Source organism: Gobio gobio (genome assembly GCF_949357685.1).
Source record: "Gobio gobio genome assembly, chromosome: 14".
Classification (NCBI taxonomy): Eukaryota; Metazoa; Chordata; class Actinopteri; order Cypriniformes; family Gobionidae; genus Gobio; species Gobio gobio.
The window spans coordinates 18,348,720-18,374,259 of NC_137107.1; the positions used below are offsets into that span (position 1 = coordinate 18,348,720).

At 37.1% G+C, this 25,540-nt stretch overlaps 1 protein-coding gene across 3 annotated transcripts in view; it reads left to right on the forward strand.

The window, feature by feature from the left end:
• The first annotated feature begins 3,192 nt into the window (after positions 1-3,192).
• Positions 3,193-25,540, forward strand: part of dacha (dachshund a) — a 207,375-nt gene continuing 185,027 nt past the window's right edge. For 2 of the 3 annotated variants that reach the window (XM_079835375.1, XM_079835374.1), the window contains exon 1: positions 3,193-3,837. In XM_079835375.1, coding sequence (XP_079691501.1) covers positions 3,347-3,837 — 491 coding nt within the window. In that variant the 5' untranslated portion in view covers positions 3,193-3,346. The remainder of the gene's footprint in view (positions 3,838-25,540) is intronic. The other variant, XM_079835376.1, reaches the window with a different exon arrangement.

Here is a 25,540-nt window from a genome sequence, read left to right on the forward strand (position 1 = left end):
TATCTGTCCTCTTCTTATGTCGTCTATGCTCAACTTGTCTCTTTATTGTCTTCTATGCTCAACTTGTCACTTCTCGTGTCTTCTATGCTCAACTTGTCACTTCTCGTGTCTTCTATGCTCAACTTGTCTCTTCTCATCTATTTTATGCTCAACTTGTCACTTCTCGTGTCTTCTATGCTCAACTTGTCTCTTCTCATCTATTTTATGCTCAACTTGTCACTTCTTGTCTCCTCTCGTCTCAATTTGTCTCACGTGTCCTTACCTGTCCTCTTCTTGTCTCTTCTTATGTCTTCTATGCTCAACTTGTCACTTCTTGTTTCCTCTCGTCTCGATTTGTCTCACGTGTCCTTATCTGTCCTCTTCTTGTCTCTTCTATGCTCAACTTGTGTCTTCTATGCTCAACTTGTCTCTTCTTGTCTCCTCTCGTCTCGATTTGTCTCACGTGTCCTTATCTGTCCTCTTCTTGTCTCTTATCTTATGTCTTCTATGCTTAACTTGTGTCTTCTATGCTCAACTTGTCTCTTCTTGTCTCCTCTCGTCTCGATTTGTCTCACGTGTCCTTATCTGTCCTCTTCTTGTCTCTTATCTTATGTCTTCTATGCTTAACTTGTAATTTCTTGTCTCCTCTCGTCTCGATTTGTCTCACATGTCTTTATCTGTCCTCAACTTGTCTCTTCTCGTGTCTTCTATGCTCAACTTGTCACTTCTTGTCTCCTCTCATCTCAATATATCTCACGTGTCCTTATCTGTCCTCTTCTTGTCTATTCTCGTGTCTTCTATGCTCAACTTGTGTCTTCTATGCTCAACTTGTCTCCTCATCTCTTTTATGCTCAACTTGTCTCTTCTTGTCTCCTCTCTTCTCGATTTGTCTCACCTGCCCTTATCTTGCCTCTTCTCATGTCTTCTATGCTCAACTTCTCTCTTCTCGTCTCTGATTGTTTCGTCTCTTCTCTTCAAGTATATGTTCTCTTATTGTATGACTCCTTCCCTCTCACTTTGTCTCATTACTATCCATTATCGCTTCACATGTCTTGTCATTATTGTGTCTCCTCTCTTCTATGCTCAACTTGTCTCTTCTTGTCTCTTCTTGTGTCTTCTATGCTCAACTTGTCTCTTTTTGTCTCCTCTCCTCTCGATTTGCCTCACCTGTCCTTATCTTGCGTCTTGTCTCTTCTATGCTCAACTTGTTTTGTCTCGTTTCTCCTCTTCTTTGCTTGTCTCCTCTTATTTTGTCAAATGTATATCTTCTCTTATTGTATGACTCTTTCCCTCTCACTTTGTCTCATTGCTACTTGTTATGTAATTCATGTCTCGTGTCATCATTTCATCGCCTCTTATCAATGCTCAAATTGTCTCTTCTTGTCTCTTCTGCGCTCAGCTTGTTTCTTCTTGCCTCATCTTTTCTATGCTCTTTTGTTCACTCTTGTCTTGCCTCTTCTCTTCTCTTCATTTTATTGATAATATTACTGGTACTTAGAAAGATTGCTTGACATTTATATTGACAGATGTCAGCTCTTTTAGTAAGTATTTGTATTATTTTATACTATTAATTACTTAGCTAATTATTCCTATGAGATATTATATATTTTGTTAAAATGTGGATTTCTCCGATGATAAAGTTTAAATCGAATACTGCATAGTCTAGCATATGTGTTTATATATATAGAGATGTATTACACATGTATAACATGTGTGTATAAATGTTGAATATGCATACTGAGCATTGGGGCGGTGCTGGAGGGGTGGGTGAAGGGGGCGGTGCATGTGTGTGTGCCTGCAGGGCCAGGTATGTTAATCAGGTATTCATTAAGATTAAATATAAGACGAAGGGTTGAGGTGCGATTGAAAGCTAGGTAAAATATGTATCTAATTTTCTAGATTGCCACCTAGCTTTTTAATTTCAGCAGGTACTTGCCAGAAATTTGCATGGCATTTAGGCACTCATTACAATATTAATCTTCCCACAAAAGTTGCAAGGGCTCAAAGGTTAAGCATGATTCCTACATTAATTTTACAACGACTTTTTTTGACCTGTATAAAGATTCTCATTAACAAAGGTCCTCATTTGCTTCAATAAGTGGTTCATAACGAGAGCAAAGATAAAGTATTGAAAGAAAAACAAATGTGAATCAAATGTGTTGTTTGAATCAGATGTGTTACAATTTTTAAAAAATTGTATTAGAGAGACTGACAGTTTTACCACGTTGTAGATTTTTTAATATAGAGAATTTAATGCAGAACGTAGATTTTTAACATATTCAAGAACTCAAATGATAATAAATATCAATTATACTAGCACCATAATAACCTACCTGAATTTCTAAGCAAGCCGTGTCGCTTCAAATTAGGCCAAATGTTTAAAATGCATAACTCTATCTTTTATAAGTTCCCTAAAAAGCAATGTTATATAACCGCAGAAGTGCTTATTCAAAGCTTATAGGCAGTAAAGTTATTTCACTTTAGTTTACCTTATGTAGGCCTACTGTAATTTTAGAACTGAAATGGAGAGTCCAATTAAAAGGAATGGGTAGCCACAAGGACAAACCACAGACAGCTGTCATATTTAACATTTGTTAATAACAGTTGAATAAATTAGTCGAATAAGTCTAATGGGTAGGCCTAACAATTTATTTTACAGTGTCATTGTTGCATATGTTACATGTAGTTACTATAGCAATAACTAGACTATGAATTATGCATAATTACATGCAACTAAACCAAACCAAAACTTAATCCTAACCCTATAGTAAGTACATGTAGTATGAAGTGCATTATGTTACATTAAAATAAAGAGCAACCGTCTAATATTATGAAGGTGTAAGTACATTGTTGATATTCAGGCCTATAATGCCTTAATAATGGAAGTGTTTTAAGGTAACTTTCAATAACTTCTATAAAGTCATTATTAAGAAACATTTAATAAAGTGTAACGGATGTACATTTACATTACTTTATCATTGAAAGCTAAAGACTCAGATGAAATATATAAGCCTACCATCTGTCTGACAGCAAACTAAAAAGTTGTATTCGCTTTTAGGTGAGAATACAAGGCCCCGCCCATAACTGGCAGATGGCCAATGATATTAGAAGGCGTGTGACATCGCGCTCCTTATTGGCTGAGAGAGCTGTCACTCCGGCCTGTAGTGGGCTGGCTAATTGAATCGCTGAGCGCGATACACTTCTATCCATCTCACTCGCGAGGAAGGTAGTTGCACATTACCGACTATCAGCAGTGGCTACCGGAGACGCATGAGAAACACCGAGTGAAAGCCGCGAAACAGTGCGAGGAGCCAGCAAAGGTGTGCTTGACTCAAAAGTACGGAAAGGAGGAAACTTCGCATAAACTATGGCCGTATCAGCAACTCCTCCGGTGCTTTCACCGACCTCCACTCCCGGGGGCGCGAGCAGCCTGTTCCGTCCCGACTCTCTGTACTCCAGCCCGGCCGAGTCCCCGCGACTGACCAGCAGCATGATCAACTCTTTCATCACCGGCACCGGTGGCGGCGGCAGCACTAACGGGAACGGACCCGGCGGTGTCCACAATAACGAGTGTAAGATGGTGGAGGTGCACGGGGTGAAAGTGGCCTCGTTCACCGTGGACGGTCAGGAGCTCATCTGTCTCCCGCAGGTGTTCGACCTGTTCCTGAAGCACCTGGTCGGCGGACTGCACACCGTCTACACCAAGCTGAAGCGGCTGGATATATGCCCGGTGGTGTGCACGGTGGAGCAGGTGCGGATCCTGCGCGGACTCGGGGCCATTCAGCCGGGCGTGAACCGGTGCAAACTCATCACCCGAAAAGACTTCGAGGCGCTTTATAACGACTGCACCAATGCCAGGCAAGACTTATATCACACATACATCTCACATTTACACTGAGCTGTGGAATCTGATGCTCTTTTCAAGTTCATTCGGCGCGTGCGGAGTTGTCGTACTTTGCAAAGTTGGTAACACTTATGATAACTTTCATTATTAACAAAAATGATTTCATGCACATTTCAATTTGAATAGCTACATGTGGAAATGCATCAATTACGTTTATGACATTTTTATTGTCAATAGGCTACGTTAATACATTTGATGTACATTTAATATCAATTAATAATATTTAAAAGTTATTACAAAGTGCTACTTGTGTAGGTACTTTTCAAACGCATTTAAAAAAAACAATCTAAATCAAACTGAGCCTACGTCTAAAATTGGTTCCAGTTTTTCTTTCTGCCAAACCACCTGCAGTTTTGACCTCTTGTTCGTTTCAAAACAAATAACTGTCCTGAGGAGAATACAGTAATGATACAATCGTAAAATGATCAGCTTTCAGAATCGAGCAAGAATCTTTCTCTCAAATCTTTTTGATTCATTTTCCTCGCTGACCACTCGATCCGCTCTCTTATACAAACATGCAATTTTGTTACCTAAAAATAATTTAAATACAATAAAACGATAACATGATTCTTATATGAACTTGCAAGTATATAGGCCTATATAAATGAATAACACATTTTAATAGTTAATAATTTTTCATCTGCTTTTGGTTGGAGGCACATTTTAATAAATTATTACACTAATTGAACTTGCAAGGATTTAAGTTAGGCAAAGATTAATACAAAAAAACAGCATGCATTTTTACTTTTTGTCTTAATAATATTTATAAGTTAACTTTTCCTGGAGCTGCTGGATTTAGTCTTCATTGGGACATTTTGTTAAAACTTGATTTTAACAAGTTTTAACTCAATTTTAAACGTTTTTGTCTTTTATTCTCCCTTATACAATGACAGCTCTTTGGACTAGGGGTCATACTTCGGGTTACACTTCACTTTCTTCTGTTATTTGCTCCGCAGAGCCAGGCTCACGTAGACGTCAATATCATTTAATGCGCTTTTGACCAATGTCACATCCAGGGCCATATCTGGAATTCTTGTTTGATACTCCCATTTGTCTGGATGATGTCCCACGTCCCATTTGGGATAAGGTGCTATGTTGCATAAATCAATGAATCACCTCTCCTGGATCTGTGGCTCTGTTTGGTGTGGAGATGTTATTCTTAGCTTGTTATCATGACAGATGCATTAGTGTTCGCAGGCTCCTCTAGCAATATCAGCTGTGTGTGTGTGTGTGTGTGTGATTGGTGTGGTGGGACTCAAGGGAGCAGTACACCTTTATCATCCGCTCTCAGAAAAAATGGTACAAAAGCTGTCACTGGGACGGTACCCTTTAAAAACCTTCTAATATGTACCATTTAGGTGCTAATATGTACACTTTTGGTACCAATATATAACTTTGAGGTATTAATATGCACTCTGTAGGTACCTTTTGAAAGTGCACCCCCCTAAGTGACAGCTTTTGTACCTTTTTTTTTTTTTTTTCCCATGAGCGTGTCCAAAGGAGAACGTCTCTAATTATATGTTAGTATGAAAAGTGCAGCATCTTCAGTCACAACTGTTTAGAAATACACTTGCCTTAATTTGATTTAATATAATACAATGATAATTACATTATATTTAATATTGTGTAATATAAATTCAAGTCTTAAAGTTCACAACCTAGTAAGGCTTATCTGCAACTTCAGTAACTATATGCATTCTTCTCCATCAAGTGCTTCGCATCGGCTCTAGTATTTTCAATTTTCTATTTCCATTTCTTACTTCCTCACAGGTAAAAGGTCAGGTATTGAAAATTGGTTGGAGGGAGTAGTTACAGGAACGTGGTCTTAAATTGCACTTTTGCACAGTGAATGTGTGTGTGTGGAGATGCACATGTGTGTTTAAGGGAGAGGGAAAGAGAGAGAGAGAGCGCACATCCAGATGGCCATTCTGGGCAAGGTTCGGTAATTAACCTTTTAACATCCCCAGCACAACCTCCAGAAGAATCCCCCGTCACTTTATTGGGCTTTGCGCAGTTCTGAATCAATCTGCCGTGCACATCTAATTAGAAATGAGAGCGAGGAGAAAGTGAGCGGGGGAGAGACCGTTTTACAACATTATTTTGTTTAATTTTGAGTCCGGGCAAAATGGACAATAAGAGAACGAGGTGCGGAACGCTGCGCTTTTCACTCTGCTTGTCAGATTGCAGCATACGGTCGGATAATGAAATTGCCCGAGCAATGGGCCCCCCTGAAATTGAATTTGCTCCTCGGCATCGTTGCTTTACAGTTCACCTTCGCAAGCGTCGCTTTTATAGTCAGATTTAAACATCATCCACCGTCCCGCTACCAGATGGCTGAAACTAATGTGCGTGCTGGCCCCTCGCCTCCCCTCTCTCTCTCTCTCTCTCTCTCTCTCCTCTCCTCCTTCAGCACAGGCTCATCTGGGAGAAGGGCTAAGCTGGGACAAATGGGTGTCTTTTGCATCCGTTTGTACGGGACAGCCACGGCAAAACAAGCGAGGATGATCACCAGCCAGGGGACGGCTGTGTCTCAAAACCAGTGGGCTTCCTATTTAGAGGGGTGTTCAGACAGGACGCATTTTAGCATTCAAAACAGCCAGACGGAGTGCAACGAAATTAAACGGGTCACAGGACAAACACTTATAGCACAAGATGCGACGCAGTGGCCAAAGGCATTCTTCTCATGCATGTGGAAATAGACCAACAAAACGGTTATGAATAGGAATCTCAAGGAATTGTACGATACTGATTCTGTTTCATCTTAATGATTCCTTAACAGTTCAATTAGTCCACGATTCTTTTAGTAAAGCAATCTAACTCTTATTGCATTCAGCAGACAAATAATGAGATCATATCACAGCTCAACAGAACAGATAATACATTTGAGATTATTTATTGCAAAATGTGTTTACAAAGACAATTTTAAAAAGTCTTCAGACTTTTTAAAGGTGACATAAATGTGAGAAAGTAGATGTTTTGAATAGCTGAAGCATCTTTTAAGTAAAAGTATTAACAAACAAAAACGAATCCTTATTATTGATTTTTTTAAATAAATTAAAAATCCCTGATTACAACAGAACGCATAGATTGTCTATCTTTAAGTAATTTAATTTTGACTTAATTTAAGTAACTTTAATCTATCAGTTCTTTCTGCTGGGACTGACTCATAAGTGTCACTTAATAGCCTTTTTAAAGCCATACTATAAAGAACCGATTCATAGAGTCATTTGTTCAGGAGGGAACGCTGATTGCGCTCTTGATTCACTAAAAAGAACCGGCTCATCAGAATCAATTGATCAGGAATCGGACTACACTGTCAGAGACCTATAATGCTTGTTTCGTCCACATTTTAAGGGAACACAAAGTCATACAAATCATTTCGTAGCCTATTAAAAAAAAGCGAGCCGGTTTTGAAAATGAGTCGGTTCTGAGGTACCGGAACCCAAGAACGCGTTCTGTATGCATGCACGTCCAGCAAGTCACCAGCTCAATGTGCTGTCTAGGTAGGGAGCTCACTAGGTTTTCGGATAGAGCCTAAAAATATGCAACGGGATCTGTAAAACTGGACGGAAACACAGAAAGTGTCCAAATCAGCAAACGCACGCGGCACTTACGGCCCGCTTTTTATGAGTTCTCAGCTCGCAATTGATCTCCAGGTTTTTAATGCATTCATTATTTATTAAAACGAAATTTGCAAGCTAAACATAACACTAAACTAGTTTGCACTTGGGGACTGCACTTAGGAAATTGAATGGGAATTACATTAGAGATGAACATCTGTGCTTGCTCTCCAAAGGTGGATTAGATTAGTTTAACTGTTTTTTTTCTCTCTCTCCATCGAGTGCAAGAACATCCCAAAATAAAAAAAGGTGTAGAAAGCTCTTGTCCACTAATATTTATTGCACCGCTGACCAGAGAGTTTCTTCATGCGAATAACATCATAAAAAGGAGAGAAACATCTCTGCTTGCATTCATGCCAATCGCACTTTAGCAGGAGTTGCAGGAATTGTCAGGTTAAATCATAAAACGCATTACTTGTTCGAAAGCCTGTCATGTTTTTTTTTCGTCTCTTGAAGCGATTTGCTTTTTTTAGTCATTAATTTAAAATGTGTCTAATTCCCATCTTTGCCCCAGGCGCGAGCTACCATCACACTGCGCGTCAAAGTGCCGCGTTTCAAAGATTCCCTAAAATGCACAATTTGACACCTTTTAAGCAGCATGTTCTGTAGATTAATTTGAATTAGTATCTTATCGAATCTTTTGATTGATTTGGTCTGATTCTGAATCGCGTATAAAGTTTGAACACTAAATAAATCTGGAAAGTTTCAAACAAAGACAGTGGCTGACACACGTACTGCTGCTAATACACACAATTACCTTCACATCCCCTGTCAGGAGTGCGCGCTCCAGTGCATGACCGCGAGCCTCCAGTTTCGTAGCGCGCGCACGTGTGCGCGCCCGGTCCATATGGACGGCAGCTCAGCGCCTGTGGCTTCGCCCGAGGCTGCGATGCTCAGCTCGGCCCGGGCACCCGAGACACCCCGCTGTCTCATCATATCTCCTCAGATTGTCGCTCTTCCTTCGGCACACCTTAATGTCAGCCATTAATTATACATCCACCTTTTTGGGGGTTGTTGTTGCAGATTCACTCTTTCCTTTACCCTTTTCTGCACAGTAAATTATGAATTAAGACACTTTGAAACAGCAAGGCTTTATCCTGGTAGCCTGCCCTATGTGAACGGCTGTCATATCTCATATACAGTTTTTAAACAACATGTCATGATTTGAAACCTAGCAGCCTTCTCTTGGTTTTTATTGATTTTTAAATGAAACAAACCAACATAACATCTACAAACAAAGATAAAAACAAGCAAATAGCACTGTATATAACAATTTATATATATATATATATATATATATATATATATATATATATAAAATCAATTATATGTATGAACATATTCATAAACACATACACATACACATACATATATATATATATATATATATATATATATATATATATATATATATATATATATATATATATATATAATTAGTGCTGTCAAATCGATTGGTAGCGATTATATGTTTATATATATATATGTGTATGTGTTTATGAATATGTTCATACATATAATTGATTTTTTATATATATATATATATATATATATATAACTTTTATGTTTTATGTGATTAATCACGATTAATCTATTTGACAGCACTAATACTGTGTACACACACACAGACAATATATTAAATTATATATTGTAAATAAACAATATATTTTAAATATATAATGTATAAAAAACTTTTGTTTAGATGTGATTAATCGCGATTAATCGATTTGACAGCACTCTATACACACACAGACAATATATAAAATTATATATTTTATATAAACAATATATATAAAAAATATAATGTATAAAAAAACTTTTGCTTAGATGCGATTAATCGCGATTAATCGATTTGACAGTACTAATACTTTATACACATACATGTATATACACACATAAAATTATATTTCTTTATTTTATATATATATATATATATATATATATATATATATATATATATATATATATATATATATTTAAAATAAATACCACTTAGTAATAACTTGTGGACTGCTACATTCTTATTTATTCATTTATTCATTTCTTTTTGTGAATTAAGAGTCCAAATAGTTTTGGGGCCACCATGTAAGATGGGTGGATAGATCTAGTTTTATATATAGGTAGCTGAACATATTTTGTAAAGACAAGCAGGCAGCTGGTCTTCCAGACTGACTCTTCTGTCCGTCTATGTCTTATTGCGAGCATGTTTGAGACGTGAGAGCGCTTAACTGCTGACGGGCTCTTATAAAACAACTTGTGGCCATGTGAGTTCTCATTAATGTTGGCGGGTGCCTGTTCCAAGCCACAGCGCTTTAATAACTAGTCCCATGCGTAACCAATGAATTAGAGGCAAAGCAAAGACACATGTGGTCAATTAGTGATGGAAAGGCGCTACTAGAATCTTTTGGGCGCTGAAATCACGAAAACAAATTAAGAAGGCTGCTACGTATGTGAATCCGCACAAATTACATATTTACATCCACATTCATTAAACAATGTTTGAGGAGCATTTAGAAGCCGCAATTACGAAGTTAGCTCTTAATATACAGTCTCGATAGGGATGAGGAATAGCAGGTGTTCACTGATGTGCAGCGACGTGGGAGAGAGATATAAGAGGTTAAAACAGACAGATGGATATGGCCTGTCAAGAATCTCACAAGAGGAAAAATGACACTTTCCGCTCACCGTCCGCAGACCCGCAGTTACGGCAGGAGGAGAGAAAGAGAATAGTGTCATTTTGACTTTGGGAAAGTCTCCTCCTGAGCTTAATGACACATCTGCAGCCGGGCTATATTTATTACAGTCATGTAGAATAAAATTGATTGTCTCCTAAAATAAATTTTTGCTTTGCCTCTAGCAGTGCTTTAATGGAGGACACTAGGCCCCGTGCAAGAGTATTGTTTAATCACATTAGTATCACAGCCCCCAGGACAGCGGAGATAATTGTACAAACGAACATCGAAATATGTATCTCTAACTCTTATGATTGAATTATGCAAATGACTTATCTCCTGCCCTTCCAAGCACTAATCATCTAATTAGGACTGATGTTTTAAATGCTTGTTTTTGGATGGGGATCCGGGGAGAAGCAGGAAGCAGAAAATTGAATGTGACACTGAAATCGGCAAAGTAGTTTGTACCGGAAGAGCTGGTGTTTTCTCCCCCCCCGCCGCCCCTCTATTGTCTGACGTGGCGGTGAGAAGACGATTAGAGCGGTTTTAATAAGTATTTTAAACATAAGCCCCATCTAATCCATTTTCAAGAGTTCATCATTTTTTCTGCCACTTTAATAGTTTAGTTTGACACTAAGCGCTAGCTTGTGTGGAGGGCGGGAGCCGCGCCGAGCTGCGCTGGAGGGGACTAAAGCTGGTCAAAGAAGCGCTAACTAGCATCCCAATTATGCCGATTAATATTTCATGACATGTTCTGCTGCACCTCCCCGTTCCTGCGAGCTAGCAGCTGTTGATCCGTTTGCACAAAGCGTTTTGCGCGCCAGAACAGAGAGGTTATGGTAATGACAGGCGAGCTCAAGTGAGCATTTGACACTCTGCGCTCTGACTCTTGGAATCTTGTTTCGGAGGACTTGAAAGATGTGGAGATCTGAGGAAATGACAAAGTCGTGCTTTTCCTTGCTTAGAAGAGTGTTTACAGTTGTCTCCCACATCTGGAGGCCATAATTCGCCGCGTTAACCCCCCTTCTATCTAGCTTGGGCAGATGGGTTCACCTGAAGAGCACAACACCGTGTTAGTTACCTCAAGGGTGTCTTGCTTGGAAATGAACAGCTCAGTCTTAAAATGACCCTTGATTTGAAATGAAATGAATAGCAGCCCAAGGACCCAGTGCAGTGTTTTATGTGCTTGCGTGCCTTGCAAACTTTAACATTAGGTTTAGTGTGACTGAATTGAATATTGATGTTGTTGAATTCGAGTGATTTAAACGGGTACCACTGTCTAACTTGCTTGCATAGTTTAAAATGTTTTGGTCGAAATTGCGACAATGACAGTGAAGCATCAAACAAGTCTGCACCGGTTTTGCACCGCACGCCACCATTCATCAACAAAAGTGTCTATTAATTCATAGTTGTATTTTCCATTGTTTTAAATGGAAAAACCAATGTAACTACATTGCTGAAAAATATTTTTGAACAAAAATGTATGTGAAGAAAACTCAACATTATATGACAAATATTGAATATTTAATTATATATAGCATATTTAATATATAATTATACATGAAATTATATTTTTCTGTTGTGAAAACTCAACAATGTGAAAAATATTAGTATATTAGTATATTTGTGACCCTGGACCACAAAACCAGTCATAAGGGTTCATTTTCTGAAATTTATACATCATCTGAAAGCTGAAAATTTGGAATCTGAGGGTGCCAAAAAAAGCGAAATATTGAGAAAATCGTCTTTAAAGTTGTCCAAATTAAGTCATTAGCAATGCATATTACTACTAATAATACAGTTTTGATACATTTACGGTAGGAAATTTACAAAATTCTTCATGGAACATGATTTTTACTTAATATCCCAATGATTTTGACTCATACAATGTATTGCTGTAATATACCCGTGTGACTTATGACTGGGTTTGTGGTTTAAATGTATTAATTCGTTCATTCATTCATTCATTCATTCATTCATTCATTCATATTTATTTATGTTTATTTATTGTGGATACATATACTCAAGAGGCCAGGCAAATGAATTTTGTGGAATATAAATGTAACATAATGATAATGAATATAATCATGTAATGAATATAATTATTAAATATTTAATATATAAAATAATAAATTAAAATGTGATGCTAAATGTATAAAATAATAGTTATACTTATGTACTTATTTGTTTATTTATTTATTGTGGTAATAGAACACACAAGAGGCCAGACATTTGTATTTTGTGGAAATCTTATGGAATATAAATGTAATATAATTATAATTATATAAATAATGTAATTATTAAATATTTAATATAAATAATACATTTAAAATGTTGTTTGAAAAAATTATAAAAATAATAATTTTATTGATGTTGATTGATTTATTGGGGTATAAAAACACACAAGAGGCCATGCATATAATTATTAAAGTATGAATTGTAAACACTAAATGGTGGTCTCTGTCAATGCTGATATCAGTAAATCACCAATGATTTCACGATGCGAAGAGGCTTTGACAGACCGAAGGCATACTAATGTCAAGCGGCAGTCAAACATAGAAACATCTGTTTGCTCTGGATTATTAAAAGAAGAAATAAAGATGAAAGCAAGGTGGAATGCAAAGAGAGATCGGCTCAGGGAGGGTGTGGGTGTGGGTGATTGTTTGTGTGTATGCGAAAGAGTCTCTTTCTGTGTCTGGGTTAAATCAAGAAAAGCCCTGGGTATGTGGTGACATCATGGCCGGTTTGGTGCTCTCGTCAGATCTGTAAGGGATTCATTCTGTCTCTATCTGCCCCGGGCGGCCCAGCTCCAATTACCACCCCCCACACACCCTTCTGTGTACCACCATCCGGAAGTCTGCAGAATAAGCCTATAAAACTTTTAAAATCCACCAGGAGCGATGCTCTCTTCACATCATACACATAGAAATGTAGATCATATTACCAAAAAAAATTCAATTATTTTAGACAAAAGCAGGGGATATGGGTAACTTATGATGGAAGGTAGTTGCCAAATGTTTTATAAGTATCATGTGACCTCCACCTGTAACATGCAACATGATTCTCTGCACTGTGCTTTAACCGGTCCATGATTTTCCTTTGGCCTACTGTAAATATACTGTATTTGTCAAATAAATCATAATCATAAATCATCTTAAATGTATATAATATAAATATATATGTGTGTGTTTATGATGAAATATTGACTTATTTAGATGATTAAGTTCAAACATGTCTGGAACGTATATATACATTTATTATTTATATATTCAATTATTATAATATATATTTTAATACAAATAACAAATAAAAATGATTATTATTATTTTTCATATTTCAGTCACTCGATTATCAGGAAAAAAACATTAGTACATACACTTTTTAAAAAAAGTTTTGCCGTTGCTGCAGTTTTTAAGTACAATCAAGTTGGATGTTTAAGTCATTTCAACTTAAATTACATTAAACTGACTTAAAAAATGAGTTGAATCCTGTATAACTTATAAAATAAAGTTGAAAATGTAACTTATTTTGACGCGTTAAAGCAATGTAAAAACATATGTCGTCATAACTAATTGATCATATAATTGTTTACAATGTAATTATGCAATATTTTTATTTACAAAAATAACAGCAAATTTACAGCAAAAATATCTATGGTGATATATTATCGCAATATAAAATTACTCTTCAATGTAATGTAAGATTTCAGTCATACCACCAGGTCTGTATATATGGCTTGGATCGAGTGTGACTCATCCAATCAGAATTGAGATTTGGAAAATATGTTTAATATTCACAATTTATCTTGAGCTAAAGCAGATGAGCAACCGTCACCTCGTCAAAGACGGCAGAAAATATTCCGTCTGCTTCGGGTTGCATTGCACTTCATTTGTCTCTTAATTTGAAAGAGATTCAAACGGCCCTGAATGAGAATCATGGACATGCTCAATAACAGTTGCGTTTATGTGTTTTCCATTCTCATGTTTTTTTCTCCCGTGCCCTCATAAGTATGAAGATAGTTTCTGTTAATAGCGGCCCTGGGCCTGATTGGAAACATGTTAAGCATGTGTACAGACTGTAAATTGGAACCACACTACGATGCAGGTTGTGTGCTTGTTTATTCACTGTTATGATGTCCGTGTCTTAAAAATGACTCACGGAGATGCCTTATCCAATCAGAGAGATGGCTAAAGACCACGCCCACCCCCACCCTAATAATAACAACTTTTACAATCCTGTAGATTAGTAAAACCATGTATGTTGCAACCTTTTTTTACAATTGTAGCACGCAAAACAGATTGATTTAAGTTACATACTTTTTTGTATTTCATAAGTAGCTTGCATTAACCCGGATGGTTCTTCTCCCACAAAGCAATGCGGTCAGTCTGTGTGTTTGTATGTATGGATGGGTGGGTTTATGTTGTGCATCTGTGTATGTCTGAAACAGTGTAAATATTGTGTTTGTCAGTAGCAATGGGTGTCATTTGTGTGTGTGAGTATGTGTAGATTGGGGGGGGGGGGTGTTCTCTGATGAAAACAATCAGGCCCTGTGTGGTTTCATTACAGGGTAATGTCTCGCCAGATTGTTACGGATAGTTAAAATGAAATGAAGTGAATTAGGGAAACAAGGGGGAGAGCATGCACAACGCTTTATTGCTTTCTTTTGAAGACACACTGACAATGATCTGCCTTCAGTTTAGTGCATGTATCAGATAACATATCAAAAACTAGCTCTGAGAGAGAGAGTGTGTGTGTGTGTGTGTGTGTGTGTGTAAAGGTAAAGTATGGTGCTTTTCTTGTGCTGCATTCTTGTCAAGTGAAGGATACATTGCCTTTCACCTTCCTGTCTCTGTGTCTCTGGACACAGGTGTGTGTTAAACTCATTTTCAGTTCTTTCTGACTTTTGGCCCATATTTGAAAAATTAGATGCTAGACATTTGTCATGTGTTGAGGGGTTTTCAAACAGTTTGATGCCAAGGACCCCTAAAAAGGGACCTCCTTCCTAAAATATAAAGGCAGCTTAAACTTTGTGAGAAGTGGTTGTTCTTAATTTTATATAACATTACATAATCTGCTGCTATTTTGTCACTGTACTGAACTACTGAGAAAACAATGGCTGAATTATTTTTTTTTTAAATAATTTACAAAATACATTTTGTAATTTTCATGTTTTTTTCCCGAGCTCCCTGAGGGACCCCATTTTAAAACCTCCTGGTTTAATTAATTAATATTATAATAAATGGAAGTCAACAATGGAAATATGTTTTATTATATAACTAAGTGTGAATCTTATATTAATACTTTTAATGAACAGTTTCATGCAATTTTAATAATCGATTCATCTGTCAATATTTTTTGTTATATTTGAGTTATCGCTTTAAAAATGCTTGCAATTTTTGCATTTAATTTGCATTTAATCTAATGGGACAAAATGTAATTAATATAATTAATATATAATTTATTCTGCTATGTCCAATGTGTGAAGAAAAATTGTAGGAAATGTAACTTTACAATATATAAGCACAGACCCAACTTGTAACAACATTTGCTTTGAAGTTTATTAGCAGTTTTAACAGTTTTATCAAGTAGAGTTAACATGGTGCTAATGTTTTGATTTTGAGCTTGCGATCAGATTAACTGTAATTGAGCAGAATCTAGTAGTTCACACCTTTTTTTCTTTCTTATCTTTTTCACTGTGCTGTACTTCAACAGTACACACACTCTTCCTGGCTTTTCCCATGGTGCCTCAGTGTGAGATTGCAGTGTGAGGGATGGCAGGCACACCTGACCCGTCTGTTCCACAGGGGCTTATGGGTAATGGATGGGTCAGAGCTTTTTTTGATGTTTTATTGAAAGATCACCACGGCTGTCCTGGCTTTCGCCTGACTATAAATCAGGGTCCTCTGTGGCCGGCTGGACTGTCCAGAGTGTGGTTTATGTCAGCCGGGGCAGGAAGGGCCTCCGATCCCATCACTCCTCCTCACCTATATCACCCACAGACCCACACACACACACACACACACACACACACACAAACAACCTCACCGCCTCTTGAACAGCCAGTGGGACCCCTAAACAATGTCTGTCAGACATACACGCATATGCATGGATCAGTCGGCTTTGATGCTTGCCTGATATACAATATATCAAGGTAGCATGTTTACAGTATTTTTGAGTTTTCAGCTTTGGTATTGTTTTGGCAGCTGATTTGTATGTTTAGGATACTGACTGTTCATAGATATACAGATGTACATCAAACTGCAACAGCCAATCAATCAGATCAATAGAAATCGATGATGAAAATAATAGAGGACAAGAATGTTATTGATTAGTTGGGTCTGTGGTCTTTATATGTTGAACCTGATTTCGCACACACTTTATACATACTTTTTTGTTTTATAGTCTTCAACTTGCACTTGTTCTTTGACAGAGAACAAGACTTGTTTAAATACAAAAATATTTTTTTAATCCAACAAAATTTGTTGCACTCAATTAAGATTATTTAAAGAACAACTAAATGTTTGGATTTTTAATTCGAGTAATGGATTCATTAAAACATATTCAGCAATTCATATTAACACTTAAATGCATGAATGTTTCGCCTATCATTATTACATATTGGGGTCTTTAGCGACCCGGATCTATATCTAACACGGATGGATCTCTACCTGTCACGATAATATAAAACTCTCCTGATATTAGAGTAACAATTAAAGAAGAATAAAATAAAGCATATTAGCTTTTGGAGCTTGAAGGGTTCAGTTTTATACCATCATCACTATGCAGAATCTCAAACATATTCTCAAAACTATCATTTTCAACATCTTCAAAATCAATATTTTGATCGCTGACAGCTTCTTCACCAGATCCACCTTCAAGTGACAGTAGCTATGTTTCCATCCAAAGTTGCGAATGTAACTTATGCGCAAAATTGCAATATCGCATAAAACATTTGCGAATAAAGCACAGTTTCCATCCAGCGAGTCGAAGAGAACATAATCGTCACTTCCTGATAAACTACCGCTAAAAAATCACTAAGAAACATAGGAGAAGCCACCATATATAATCATTTTCGTATATAATAAATGATTTGCATCTCAGAGAAACTTGTGCGTCTCAATAAACTTGTTGTCTTGCTTTCAGAGGCAGATGCTACTGTTTGGGAACGCAGTCATGTAAGACAGTTCCAGGAGGGAAATATACAGAGCATCTTTGACAACAGACTTCTGAATGACCAAAACAGCATTTCAGATGCCTTGCAAACAAGATTTTTCCGCTGGTTAGAACAGTTATGGTGTTACATCGTGAAAGTCACATGATTTTTTTTTATGTGCATCGAGGAATTTATTCGGTAAATGCATTTCCATCGTAGTTAATGCGCATGTTTTCGAATCGGATAGAAAATGTATCCGACTCAAATGAGCACATACGTTTTCTTTATGCGCATCTTGCCGTTTCCATTCAGCTTTTTTTGATGCGATATCCCAAAATGCGCATAAAAATAGGTGGATGGAAGCTATTGACAGTAATATTTGATTGCGTTCAGTACTTGCCCTGCTATAAATCGCTGAGCCATTTCAAGTTTTGCTGATGATACTTCCTATTGTTTTGTTTTCTGCCTGCGGTAACTATGAGTGAAACGTCACTTCATCATTGTGTACCAGACATCGCCACCTTGTGGATTAAAGGTTAAAGGACTTATTCAGTCATCAAAGATTCAATTATTGTTGTGCAGAAAAAAATATACTTACACTGTTACACACCTCGGGTCATTAGCGACCCTCTACAATTTTTACAAACAATGAATGGGAAAACAGGCATTCTTTTATAAATGTATTATTTTCTTCTAGTTATATTGTTTATAATGAATTGATTGATGAATACTAAGAAATTTGAAGTCTAACTTAAATGCGGAGGAGGGTAGTGAATGACGTCCCGGGTCACTAAAGACCCGAGGTATGCGTTTAAGGGTTAATTGATCAATTACATTAATGTAAATTCAAGATTATAAAAGTTATATTAAATGCATCTCTTTCAAATAGCAATATTCTTTTTCTAATAGTGAAGAATATAAAATGTTTTTTATGTTTTTTTTTAGAACGGTAAAGAATCAGCAGATTACAAATAATCGACAGCTTAATCAATAATCAGAGTTTTTAGTTGTAGCACTTGTTAAAAAAAAACATTGGACCAGATGTAGAAAAATACATTCCTTTTATTCAATTTATGAAATTATGCTTTTTAATCGATTATTCAAACAAGTTAACAGGACGTTGAGTGATTATTAAAGTTAATTAACGTTTTTAATTGCAGGACTAGATCCATAATGTTTTAAGGATGACACTGGACCAGATATAAAATCGATTAATCGAACAAAAATCAGCTTAACCTGATTATCAAAACAGTTGTTAGGTGCAGCCTTTATTAAGGATATACAAATGATATGACTTTTACAGCACTGATATAACTGGCTCTTGTACTTGTCAGAGCTTTTTTTCTCCTCATCTTTCTGTGCTGAAAGAATCTCTTAGGTTTGTTATGCTTCGAGTGCTGATGCAGCACAAACGGTTTGGTTTTCTCACCACTCTCCCTTAATATCTCTGTTAATGAGTAAGTTGATGTAGTTGAACGTTTAGTTAATAAATATGTCAGACTTTTACCTCTCTCTCCCTCCCTCCTTCCACTCCTTGTCTCTCTCTTGCAGTTTCCCAGGCTCTCCGAGAAATCGCAATTAGTTTTAGATTTACGCTACGATGACAGACAGTGGTATATAAATAGAGGTTAAACACACAATTTACATATTAATTTCATGATTCATTTAATCAATGATTTATGTGGATATAGATTGCTTTTAATCCGCCTCTCAGCGGCAACGCTTGCTCTCTCGCTCCCGCTCTTCTCCGCTCTTCGCCGAGCATGACAGAATAGAGTGCCGAGCTCTTTCTTTTCCTCCCTCTATCTCTCTCTCCCTCTGTCTCTCTTTCCTCTGAGCTGTTCAGTGGCTCGGAGAGGAATGCGAACGGAGGGGCTCCAAACGGCACTCCTAATTGGTTTAATTTTTCAGTGCGTGCACCGAACCTGACACTCGTTTACTGCGCGCCGCTGTATCTCCTTTCTCTCTCTCTTTCACCGTCTCTGTCTCTCTGCGAGCTCTCTCTCTCTCTCTCTCCATTAATAAAAGGGTAATAATCGCTCCGGTTAAAGGGATGGTAATGAGAGCAGTGGTTATGGTGATTGGTGGCGGCGGTTGTGTATTCATAACAGATCTCTCATACTGAGGCAAGAAGGCTGTAATTGAGCCATGATTGAGACACATACGCTCCCCTCTGCCGCACACTACCGTGGGACCAGTGGGAATGCTGGAGAGCTGAACGCTAAAGGCACCAAGCAAGGCTAAAGTTTCAGACAATTCTACTTAAATACAGTATGTATACAAAACTTTGAAGCAAGTTTGCAAGTAGGATGGTGAAGTGGTTTCGGATAAACCACTATAGGCTTTTTTTGACATTAGCTATGTTTCCATCCACCTATTTATATGTGAATTCTGGGGTAGTATAACATAAAAATGCTGGATGGAAATGCCAAAATGCTCATAAATTCTAGAAATGTGGATAAAAACGAATGTACTTAATTGAGGCAGATACATTTACGATAAGAAGACATAAACTATGGTTGAAACACATTTACCGAATGAATCAACCGATGTGCAAAAATAACCTCACGAGAATGTGATTGGATAACTGGACTAACCAATGGACCAATTCCATTGCACAGCATCTTAAATGTTTGTTTGGTCATTCTGAAATGCCTGAGCCACACGGACGTGTGTCTCACACGATTGCGTTCCCAAACACCAGGCATCCATCTCCAAACGTAAAACGTTAAAGTCATTTATGATGTATGAAAGAACAGCCGCAGTGGCTTCCCTGTTTGCAGCAACTTCCATTTTTATTTGGGATGCACCGATATGAAAATTTTGGCCGATACGATAACCGATAATTCTTTATGATTGAAAGCCGATAACCGATATATTGGCTGATAAATATAAATAAAAAATGTTATATCATTGTTGAGACTGAGCCTGATTACAAAATCTCACCATTAAAAGCCATGTCCCAAGTACACAATTATAATGTTTTTATTATAATTTTATGTAGCCTATAGGACAGGCTTGCGCTGTACTTAACTGTATTTTCCTTTTTGAAGTGATTTCAATCATATTTCAAGCAATTCAAAACCAGCAGTGAGTATCGGCCATATGTTCTTATCATGCTGATAACGATAACATTAAAAAAGAAAGCATATATCAGCCGATACCGATATGGTGGCCGATATATTGCGCATCCCTAATTTTTATTACAGATATTTTGTGCCAATTTCCCAGAATGTGATGATGGTGTGCTCTTAAACACATAGGATGGAAACATTGCTTTTTTCCCTGTAGATGTTTTATACTATAATCAAATTTTCCAAAGTTGAATTTAACTTTTATCTTTTTTGTCATTTAAAAAAAATCTAAACAAAATTATAATATCATAATAGTTAACAGAGTTCCGTAAAGGATGTGGAGGGAATGAGAAATTTTGTTAGGCAGATTCAAATTTATGTCGCCCGAATGAGCACCAGTTCACTTGACATTTTGCCTCTGGCTCTGTGATCACTGGTGACTGACAGATCGCCCACACCAATTGCCTGTATGATATTTGGTAATTTCCCAAATCTAGCAATAGCCAATTTGTTCAATTCAAATTGTAGTGCTCATTTTACCTCATTGAGGGTGGGCTTGTACATCGTATTATTGTACTAAAGTCACTATAGGTGTAAGTGTCATGTAAAGTTCAATCCCTCTGCAGAATCCAGTCCCCTTTAGACATCAGTCCACTTCCATTGGCTGAAAGAAGTTGTTTTGGGTGTTCTAATCTGTGCCTGATTGGAAATCTCAACTATATCATTTAATAACATTTAATAATTTATGTTGTCTTACCCATGAAAGTGTAATTTATATTATATATGACATATCACATGATACAACCGAAAAACAAACGATATAGCTAAATGTTTCACTAGTTATCATACTAAACAATTAGCCTGTTATCCTAACATTCGGTCACATGTCGTGCACTGTAAAAAAATGTTTAATGGTAAAAATGCTGTGGTAAAAACCTGTTAATTGGTTAAGGGTACATTCCCTTACTATAAGCTGAATGGTGAAAAACTGTAATAAATCTAACGGGAAATTTTACTGTAAAATTTACAGTTCAGTTTTTGGAAGTGAAAAAGAACAAATATTTTATAATTCACTGTGAGAAAACATAACTTGACGTTCCCAACTCACATTTGATGTTTTTCTTTTTAATAATTATGTTTCATATTATTATTTTGTTATCAGTTATTTACATTAAGTTATGTTGTTAACTTAATGTGTATTGCGTTATTTTAGTGTTAACATGATGGTGCACCTTCTTTATAAATAATATTTACCTCAGCTTGTGGAAAAGCTACTTTTTATGATCTTGGATTCTACATGTATGTAGCTAGCATGTTATCGTGATATGTTCTAGCTAATCAAAAGAGCTTTTTAACCAGTTAGCCATATGCTAAACTAATAGGATAAGAAATCACAAAGGCTTCAGCTTCGGTAATATGTGATATGCATGTCAGGCACTGGGTACCAATAAAAGTTGTCTTAGAATCGCCAACCGATATAGAATTCTGTAGTCGACCAGAAGCGTACACTTTTCAGTTCAAATCTAGCTGTTGATGGCCTGTATATTCTTTAGACATACTTTTAAGCATTTTGAAGTCATCATACTAGACTGTGTTACAATAACACCATTTGTCCCATGTTTTCCCCTGCATACCGTTCACACGTTATTCTCTTATCATATGCTACATTTGGCTGAAAAATATGTGCTGTACATCCAAATGACAATCACTAGGGGGAAAAAAACATGTTACTTAAGTGTTTTATCAGAGGATTCAGACAAACAGACCTTTTTTCCTGAGTCGTAAATGAAGATTAAAGCTCATGTTGGCTGAGAAGGGACAAATTGGGATGATTTATTGGAGCTGACATGGATGTGTCACTACGGGGGGAGACCGGAATAAGAGAGAAAGAGAACGAGTGGGGGAGGAAAGGTGGAATACGGAAAGGCGCGAGATAGCTGTTCATCTCGAGGAAGGTAAATAATGGTCTTTAATTATTTGCTGGCGGAGCTGTTGAAAGCTCGGGCTGATACTGTCATTGGGACGACGCAGCTGGTGTGACGTGTGGTTAGGAATGTTAAAGGTGATAATGGTGTTTGTGTGTGTGTGTGTGTGTGTGTGTGTGTGTGTGAGGGAGAGAGAGAGAGAGAGCATCGAGGGAATGTATCTCTATATGCGTATGTGTGTGAATGATGGCTTTGCATGTAATAAAAACACACTGGAATCAAGCGGCAGGTAATAGGGCTGTGTTAACCTCCATCCATTTAAGAAGAGCCCCAGGTCCATTGATTGGACGGCCATCAGCCACATATAAATCCATCAGTTCAATCAATAAATGACTCATGATTGAATTGCATCATCATTAGTGTTTATGACACACCATCTCTCCTCATTTACCCTGAACAAAAACGCTGGAAATGGACGTATTCAGTTGTGACATCATGGGATAGGCCAAAATCTATTGCATGCATTTCGCTTGCTTTAACTTGATTTTGGAAGTATGCCATCATCTGGGGCTAGTTGCATAAACATAGCCATTACTGTCTTAATAACTTGTGTGACCAACTTGCTGTTAGTTAGTGGTAATCAGTCCTACTTTTTTTATCACTGGATCTTTAAGTTTTATGTAACTGCAATCAGCCCCTTTTTGATTAACTTAAATGTATTATTATTATTATAAGGGCTTGACATTAACGCACGTCAACTCACCAAATGCGAGTGGATTTCAGCAGTGGTTTGTAACGCGGTCACTCCTACTAGCCACTTTGGCGGGTTGAATTTTATATATAATATTGGCTATACATTTTTCAAATGTAGTCTTTTAAAAAGACAGCTGAAACTATAAACTATGTGCAATGTAGTGTTGTCAAAAATATAGATTTTATCGATATTGAAATAACACTTCCAATACTCATTTTCCGCAGAAAAGATGCCAGCTGCTCTTTGATCTGTCCAACAGTGAGTTGCACACAAACCCGCCTCCCCTCACTCACTTGTTTCATTTGCTCCATATTAATATTGTTGGTGTTACAGGGCTTGAATTTCAGCATGAGATTGCACATATTGCGCATAATTTTACTCATTCCTGCTGATTTTGTGCTCACACACAAAGTGCGCGTACATAAAGCCTCCTTGTACTAAATTGATTTCTATTTCGCTGCTTATTGTGCTTAAACAGTCAAATACACACAAAATAATGATAAAATGTCAGTCCTGGCGAGTATTCACATAAACACAGTCAGTTATGTTTTAAGTGAACGCAAACATGCATGTGTAACAGTATAACGATCTGTGCGTCAGGGCCTTAAAGTGACAGCAGCCTAATATACCTGCTGCCAAATTATGAGAAGATATTAAAAATATCAATATGGCAGTTTTTCCCCATGGTATCGCTGACAAAATTGTGGCCAGTGAAAATACTGAGTGGCAGGTAACTTTAGAAAACCACTAGCCACAATGGCTGGTGAGCAAAAAAGTTAATGTCAAACCCTGATTATTATTTATTTTTAAATTTTTTTTTACATTTGACCAGTGTTTGCCCAATGTAAATGTTGCTGCCATGATGCTAGGGTGTTGTGGATGGTTTAACTTTCTAGTAGGGATGCACCGATAATTTTTCATTGCGATTTCATTTTTTTAAAAGCAAATTGGCCGATTCTGATACCCGTTGGCGAATAATTATAATAATAATAATAATATTTTTGTATCGATCCAAACAAAGAGTTATTTAAAGATTGTACAATTTCAAGATTTAAAGCAAAAACTGAATGGTCTGACTGGGCTGTGCGGTATTGAAGAAAAATGCGATATCCTTGTTAAAAATGCGATATTTGATATGCGATACGATATTGCTTTAAGTGTGTAAAATCTATTTCTTTCCCCAACTGATATCTTTCACTTAAAGCATAACCGACTGCGTTTACATGAACACTCATCAAGACAGCCATTTTGACATAACTGTTTGAGTATTTGACAGTTCGAGTGTGTAACAAGACATGAAAAAAAGAAACCGCTTGTGCGCACGTTTCGGTGTGTGTCTCAGACAGCAGACAGCCCGAGACTGCAAGGAGTTGTTTTTTGCAAGTTATTGTGTTAAATAACTCTTTTTGACGTCAAGCAAGTCACATAAGTAACAGTCGTGTGCCCTGTCTATTCTATGCTATATGCGTCGACCTAAAACGTACACTTTTCACAATGTTGAAGTAGCCTATTAAAATCATTCAGATATTGCGCACCCTTCCGAAATGCATATTGCGATATGTACATTTGCGATATTTCGATAATTTCGATATATTGCGCAGCCCTAGTCTGACTTTAGAGTTGTTAAATTATGATACATAAGACACACCTGCAAAAAAAAAAAGCAGCAGACAGACTGAATTTGTAATAGTTCCACACAAATCATATTTTGGGAAATTACTGAGCAAGTCCGGAATAGAGATCGGCTAAAATAAAACAAAAGAAAAAAGACAAAAAAGGCCAGTTCCGATTTATGGCTGGTCGACTGGCACATCTCTAGTTTCTAGGGCGTTGCTAGGGTGATATTGGTGGATGCTCACCTCCTCTGTGATAATCAGGTCTGATCACTTAAAAGGTAAAGCTCTGTTTATAATAAATAACTTTATTTGCTTTGTCTGCCACTTCGTAGTTAACCTTTGCAAAGCCAGTATCAGCAAATTCATTGCGCAATACATTTCATACATTACGCAAAACTCGCTGCTGTCACTATGCAGTATCAATGTGAAATGTTTTTCTTCAGATAAGAATTCATAAAAACACAGGAGCAACAAAAACATTATTTTGAGTCATAACTGTAGCTAATTATTGAGGTCAAATTTAGGTTGACTTCCCTAAAATTATAAACTCTGCAGCCCTTTTAAAACACTCCTCTGTTTGTGACTTGATGACATGAGTGTGAACTTCTGGTTCAACCAATGGCAGGAGTTTGTGATGGGAACCATGGGTCTATTGGGGGCAGGTAATAAACATACGCTTGTGATGCACATTTTACTTTCAACATGGAACAGACCCTTGTACTTGATGCATTTCAGGGTCAAACGGGATACTTGTAAATTTGCTAAAACAATATCTGAATAGCTAATCGGCTGTTCATTGAACATTGTTTGAAGTGACTTGGTGGAAAAGGAATGTCATTTCAG